General features: G+C 32.7%; 1 protein-coding gene across 1 annotated transcript; it reads left to right on the top strand.

Moving 5' to 3' along the window:
- Positions 1 to 935: 935 nt before the first annotated feature.
- Positions 936 to 7,471, top strand: LOC147406355 (protein NEOXANTHIN-DEFICIENT 1). The gene is made up of 11 exons (XM_086434355.1): positions 936 to 969; positions 3,608 to 3,655; positions 3,851 to 3,934; positions 4,064 to 4,127; positions 4,517 to 4,563; positions 5,144 to 5,198; positions 5,350 to 5,388; positions 5,497 to 5,662; positions 6,425 to 6,491; positions 6,570 to 6,626; positions 7,073 to 7,471. The coding sequence occupies exons 4-11, from the start codon at positions 4,116 to 4,118 to the stop codon at positions 7,314 to 7,316; spliced, it is 687 nt and encodes a 228-aa protein (XP_086290481.1). The 5' UTR covers positions 936 to 969; positions 3,608 to 3,655; positions 3,851 to 3,934; positions 4,064 to 4,115; the 3' UTR covers positions 7,317 to 7,471.
- Positions 7,472 to 7,709: the final 238 nt, after the last annotated feature.

Genomic DNA, 7,709 nt, shown 5'->3' with positions numbered 1-7,709 from the left:
TTGATTTTTTATATAAAAATCAAAAAGAGATAAATAAAAAGGAAAGAGAAAAAAATCGGCTATTCAATGATCGATTTATTATCGTTTTTGTAATTTTTAATAAATTAGATTCTTTTTGTTAAATAATTATTGTATTAGATTTTTTCTGATAATTTTTCCTAAATTTTATAGTGTTGAAGTTTACAATTTTTATTTTTAAGTTCAATATTTTTGTTGTCAAGGTTAACAATTGTTTTTATTTTAATTATCATCAACCTCATTAGTTTTAATAATAATAATAAAAAAAAATCAACCTTGGCATTGTAAAATTTATCCGATTTCGATTTTCTAACTAAACTACATGGAAAGATCAACTTAAAACTTGACATAATAACTTATGTAAATGATTTCAAACCAAAAGAACCATCTTTGATCGATTTTGATTCAAAAAAGAAATAAAAGAATTGAAAAACTGTACCTTCATTTTGTTATAAATCGTAGAAAAAAAAATACATTTAAAAATTCAAAACGAGAAGTATATCATTCGTCTGAAATGATTGGAATTGTCATTGAAAAACCTAAGTACGTAAAAAAGAAGAAGAAAAAAGGGATTGTTTCGATATTTCAAAAATATTTTAACATGAGATGAGGTTGAGGGACCGATTAGAAAAAAGAGATCCACTAAATGGATTATTTAGCTCACCCCTAAAAGTAAAGGAGTAATTAGTATTTAAAAAAAAGTAGTTAGCCTCAGTGACCATTAAGTAAATCACACTTAAACTAATTCTTAGCGCCTCAATATAACTTACCATATACAAAACAATATCATGTGATCGTGACATTGACTCGTCAGAGTAAGTCAGTCAACTCGGCATAGATACCGAGTCGAAACGATAAACAGGGCTTGAAAACCACGACCTTAAGCTCACCATCTCCCTTATCCAGCCCCACGTCACGCCCTTGCATCTCCTCCACCTCCTCTGTACCAAGGTAAATCTCTCTCTCTCTCTCTCTCTCTCTCTCTCACACACACACACACACACTAATGGACTTTATTACCAATTTCAAGAATCAAACAATTCTTTCTTCTGCTGTCGTTTGCTTTTTTTTTCCTTTTCTGTCCAATCCTTGTTCCTCTCCTTTATGTAGGGGTGGAGTGCAGATCAGTTTTTGTTCTTTGGGTTTTAATCAAAAAAATAAAAATCAGTTTTAGCCGTAAAGTATATATATATATTTTTTGGGGGGTGATCTTTCTCTGCTCTACCATTGTTTGATTCCATCTACTTCATTATGAAATCACATCTGTACCTCTACTACGCATCTTCACTCATTTCTGGATTTTCTTCTTCAATAGTTTAAGTGTATTTTATTAATACCACCTGTGAAATTAGCAATATTAGGTTTACCCCCTGCTGCAAAATGCAAGATTAGGTTTGCCCCCTTGACTGAAGTCAACATCGTTTATTTTGCATAAAATCAAAATTTCACAGTTAATTCATCAACATAAATGGGGCGTTGACTTTCAGTCAAGGGAGGTAAACCTAATATTGCCAAACCTAAGTGTTGCCCATAGCTCAAATTAGTCTGATAATAGCTGAAGTCACTTTGGAGAAAGGAAGAAATGAAATAACAATGAAGGGTAGGAATAATAGCAATAATTCAATACTAATCATAGCCATGGCGTGGTCAATGAGTCCAACATTTGTTGATACAACTCCACATATAAAACATTAAATCTGAGTTTATTAGAAATCATCATTTATATATTTATTTAATTTTAGTAGAAATCATCAACCCAAGAATTAACTGACACAACCGAAAATCAGAAATTGTGTTGCCTCTGTTTCCAATGAAACATTCTATTTTTGTGAACTTGTGATACCCACCTATGATTTCAAGAATCAAGATTCAAAGACATGTACAAACGTACACATAATTACATATATGGACCAAATTTTTGGTCCCAAGTAATCCACAATAACTCAAATACCAATTTGTTGATGTTAATGATTTAAATTGAAGACGAATCCAAGTAGGTTTTAGGGTATGTTTGGTAACACTTCTGAAGTCTGTTTTTTGAAATCTGAAATCTGAAATCTTATTCTGGAAAAGTTGTTTGTTTATCATTTTTAAAAGCTTCTGGTTACAAATGGAATTTTCAAACATAATAGCCATTTTGACAATAATACCCTTTTGTAATTCTAATAAATTGTTAACCGAAAAACATAACATGTTATGCATAATGAAACTATCTACACATTTAATTTCAATTTCTAATATATTAAACACCCCAAAAGTATTGTTTTCAATTTGAATTCATACTTGAGAAATTATATTCCAACAAGATAATACTCAAACAATAAATAATCATTCATTTTCCAGTTGAAAAATATAAGGTTTTAGGGTTCGTATAAAAATATAGGGTTTTCAAACACGAAACGAGAGAAAGGGGAGAGACTTTGACAACACAGTTGTAGAGAAAGGAGAGGTAGAAAAGTTAAAAATAAGGGTTTTAAGGTTCATATTAAAAAAGGATAAGTGATAGAAATTAGGATTTTGAGGAGGGTATTTTAAGAATAAAAAAAAATTCAGATTTCAGAAGTTTCGACCAGCATTTCTCCATCACTGATTCAAAACTTCTGAATTTTGGTTATGGAGTCTGAAATTTGAACCAAAACAAACGGAACTAAAGCTTCTAAAGTCTGAATTTTAAAGGTGGACCACCGCCATTCAGACTTCAGAAGTGTTACCAAACACACACTTAGTTTTAGATCCTTGGTGCAGTTAACGTTATTGCACGGGATTTGTGTGGTCTCGGTGGCTTTCATTTATGATTACTCAGCCAGTTTGTAAATGGACATATCAACCATATGTCTATATGGGTACTGTGATTGTTTGAAAACTGTTTAACATGGACGTGACACCTTTAGGGATTTTGCATTCCCGGTGTTTGGTTTAGGCCCATCTTTGGGACATTAGGGATACTTTTGTTAATAAGAGTTTTATTCAATCCTATCTATATTGGTATTTTGATTGTTTGAAAGCTGTTTAACATGAACATGATAGTTTTAGGAATTTTGCGTGAGACACTATTGACATGCGGACACGCTAACATGCATTCTACCTTTGTTATGTTATTAATTCAACTAGAGTTTGATAATAATAAAAAAAGAAAAAAAAATATACACTTTTATAAATGATATAGTGTATTAGAAATGTTTTGTTCTTTTTATTCTTTTTTCTTTTTTAATGCATTTCTTCCCTTATTTTTATTTCAAAAAGTTTTTAATCTAAATATAGCTAAAAGATTCTATTGTAAAACATTTAGACGGAGTTTTAGCAGTTTGGGATTCTCAAAAACATCATTTTAGACGATTCGTACCATGTTGGATATTGACACACGTCCGTTTCCTTTTTACACTGTTCTGCATAAGCTTAGATGTAAACTTCATTACATTGCTTCTCTATATATAAAATGCTAAACATGTACTACTAGAGTATGATTTAAGTCTATAAACTTGAAGACACTTGATAGTATCTCCCTGTGTTGAATATAATGCATAGTTCTAGAAGCAAGATACATTTTTTCATTGTTCCTACCCTGGACTTGACACTTCAACCCACCCAATTGTTTTTTGGTTCCAGGTCCCTACATTTCTAATAACAACTTGCTGAGGTCTGTCCCATATCAACCTCATGGAAATTATGGAAGCAAAATCTTCTCCTGGTTATGCCAAACCTCCGTGGTTGTTCAAAGGAAGGCATGGGTTTTCCATGTTCTTTTGTAGGAGGATTCTTAACATTTGGAATTGTTTTCTGTTCAACCAATTATTAATAAGAATTCTTCTGCAAAATAATTTTTGGTTTTCAGCGCCCTGTACCAGCTACATCTTGTGAAAGCAGAAACTGCTCAGGCTTGCATCCCAAAGGAGTTTCGATTAGTTAAAGCTTTTGGGTACTCTCTCTCTCTCTCTTTGCGTTCAGTTGTCACAATCGTTGAGATTTAAGAATCTCAATGTTTTTTCTACTCAAATTATAAAGAATAAAAAAATCTTGATATTTAAGCTTAGTTTGCACCTTGCAGATATACTCTGGGTGGTTTCTTTCTTGCTCACTACGATGATAGCCCAGTTGGAATGTTCGATGAGGTTGGAGATTTTGATGATAACTTTTTTTACATTTAAAGTTGTTTGTTTCAAGAACATTTTATATAAACATTAGTATGCAATTTAAGATTCATTTGGGTCATTTTGAAATCTTATCTTAGTAACTTTATTTAGTATGCGATTATGAATTTTTTGATTTTTGATTTTACCATTTTGGCTTGGTTATTTGTAGTTTGCCAGGGAAATCGATAGATTCTAATTTCTTAATTTAGTACTTAGTAATTTGTAATGTTTTCTGAGAACCCGTTTTTACACACGCACTTACGTATCAAATGAATGCCAAAAGATGGAAAATAAAAATTGAAAGAAAGAAACAGAGAAAAGTTGAGAACCTGTTTGTATTGGTTACTAACTCAAAGCTGTGTTCCCAGCTCGTGGTGATTGCTGGAATTGTGTGGAACCCTCCAACTTCTTGCGCGTATGTTTTTCTTTCTACATATCCTGATCTACGTTAGATTGGCTGTGATGAATCTTGTTATGGAAAATAAAACAAAAGCTTTCTCTTTTTTGTTTGTATTGGGATCCGAGAATTGTCATGTTGGACCCAGCCTGATGTGCATTTATCAATTTATATAAGCATGGATATATGGATTAATAGTTTAATGCGTTTGATGCTTTTTTGTGGCATGGACTGATTTGGTCAATACAAACCTAGGTTGGAAAATCCTTGACCGATGATACACATAGCTACATAACCTTGAATTGGGAGAGCCTACGTGGTGGTTCAAATGATTTAGGATGTCATTTACAATATTTCATAGAATTTACTTCTTTAAAAAGTATGTAGTGTAATGGTGTATATTGTATTTTGTTTCATAAATTAGTATGACTCACTGGTCACTGAGTTATCTCATGCAAAAGTTCGGAAAAACATGTTGAGTCTGGTGGGTACTAAAGTCTACTCAAATCATCTAATCTTTTGATTCAGTTTGCCTAAATATTTGAGTTCTATTGCCAATTGATAGTATTACTTCGGTTTTTTTTATTTTTCTCAACAGATGGGCTGCTAGGGTACTTGTTAATAACGATGAAGCTTGTGTTCATGGACGAAAGGTTGGACCCGCGGAGTTGTTTTAGAACTTTCTTCTTGTTTTTCATTTGAATTTCTTCCAACTCAAATTTGTTTATCTCACGGTTTGAATATTTGGGAAGCATACCGTTGGCTGACTTCAATATTTTAAGTGGCTTTTGTGCTTTCTTGCAGGATGTAGGGCTCCCAAGTCAAGTTGCTGGATTCTCGAAGGTGAACTTCGAATTAATTACTATTTTTGCATCAAATCTTGAACTAATCATTACTTGCATGTATGTGTGTATGTATGTATATATTTAATGTGGGTTTCATCTAAAGCAGAGAATTACGGCAATCTCAGAGAGGCCAAGTAAAGGCAATGGGTTCCTGAATATGATTGGTATTGATACTGTCTTCAATAATCAAAAGGATCAGATGAATATTCAAGTGACTGAGAAGAAGGATTCTGTTGTGACCAATTTTTGTAGTCTCGACCTCCCAACTTTTGGTGAGTAGGGAACAGATCTTCATTTCGCACTTTCCTTTTAACATCTTGTTACGTGAGTAATGACTTATTATTTAATGAATTTAATTTCATACTATTAAAAGATAAAGAAATACACTTTTTTAATTTATTTTTTCTCTTCTAGAGAGCAAGAGCTACCCTACTTTTTTTTTTCTTTTTCTTTTAATCTAAATGATGCAATTAAGGGGAAAAAATCACAAAAGTCCAAATATTTTTGTATCTTTTCTCAAACCATAGGACGGAGGATTTATAATTACTCTTAAAATTTTAATGGGATTTTCAATGTTTGAAAGATAGCCACTCTCATTTTCTGAAATGTGTTTGATTACAGTTAAATTTTAATTTAGGGATATTTTTTACAGCCTCCCCTTTGGTGCCAGAATTATCTAACTTTTAATGGGTAACTTATTTGTGAAGTGATGACTATGTTGTTCAAGTCCCCATCCATTTTTAAAGAGAACTTCTATTGCCACACCAACTTTTGCTAATGCCACCCCCAGATGTGCTAATTATTTGGTAATTAACATATGAATTGGGGGTGGCGTTAGCAAAAGTTGGCGTGGCCATATAATATCTCTTTTTAAAAATGTTAGTATCGTGCTTGACGTGTTTCAGGACATTGGAGGAAAGAACGTATCCATTCTCCACTCTATATTCAAAACATCTGCTTGCATGTCACCCTACATTGGTCTGATTGATTCGCTTTCTCATTTTTTTTTCCGATCATGAGCTTCATGATGGCAGTTCGAGAATCAAAATCAAGTAGCAAGTGGATGGGACCCGTCATCAAAATGTCTCTTCCGAGCTTTAGGTGATATATTGGTAATAATTTTTCTTTAATTTACCCTACTTTGAGGACTACCAACCGTTTGTACATTGTAAAATGCAGTGGCCAAACAGAGTACAACCCTGAGCTTCTCAAATATTCATGCCAGATTGAATGCAGGTTCGGTCCCTAAATATTTTTTGAGAGTTGCTATCGGCACCCCAACTTTTACTTATTACACCCAATTAAAAATATAGAAAATGAGTGAATGGTGGGTGGAGAATAAGTAAAAGTTGGGGTGCCAAGAGAAGATCTCTCATTTTTATTTTCTTCGAGATTTCTATTTTTCTGGGTTTAGGATTTTATATAAGCCTAATCATAATTGTAAAACCGCTACTGAAATTGTTTGAAGAGTATTATAACATTGAGAGAATAATTTGTACCAAACCTCCTTTGTATGTTTTAACAGTGTGTTTTAATCTTTTGTTGGAGGGTGAGAAATAATTTAAGAATTTGGGGGTATAATAAGTAAGATTGGTGTGCCAATAGTAGCTCTCTATTTTTAATTTTTTATTTCTATATTACCTTCTCACTTTATTTATTTCCTGATTGATGTCTTTTATAAGGGTGAGGCCAGTGAAGCCAGCTAAGGTGTCAAGACCAAAAAATGAAGAAATATCATTTGATTGCCAAAGTCTCGGTTCGGTGGACAATTCGATCAAATCACTTGGAGAAAATGATGCTCGTGAACGGAGCATTTCTGTGTTACTGTCAAAGCCCGTGTTGGCATTGGAGTTTAATTTTCTGAGAATGCAGGTTGAAGCTCCCACTGTAGTCGCTCCTTGTCCTAGTAATGCCCGAGGTTCTTGAAATTGGTACTCATTTTCGTTACTTATTTTTTCATGCACCTTCTTCATGTATAATTTTACTACGTCTAATGCATTTTGAAGTTCGCTTGTATTTGTTGGGCTAGAATTTATTTGTCCACTATGATAATTCGAAATATCAGCGTTAGAACTGATTAATACTTGAAAAGAATGAGAACTAATTTGTATAAGAATAGATAAAGACTATAAACATGTCGTACAAACGATTGATAATTTAGAAATGGGTTATGTATAATGTAGGGAAAGATTTTGGCTGATATTAGTAGAAATTTCATAAGAGTTAGTGATGGATTTATGTCAATTAAACTTATTTTAGAATAAATTATCATAATGGACGTGTCGCGATAAGTACTATTGGTTACGAAGGTTATACGAA

This window comes from Akebia trifoliata, chromosome 3 (assembly GCF_017979445.1).
Source record: "Akebia trifoliata isolate Shusen 1 chromosome 3, ASM1797944v1, whole genome shotgun sequence".
NCBI lineage: Eukaryota > Viridiplantae > Streptophyta > Magnoliopsida > Ranunculales > Lardizabalaceae > Akebia > Akebia trifoliata.
The sequence above is the reverse complement of the archived record's forward strand: the minus strand, read 5'-3'. Positions and strand labels throughout refer to the sequence as shown.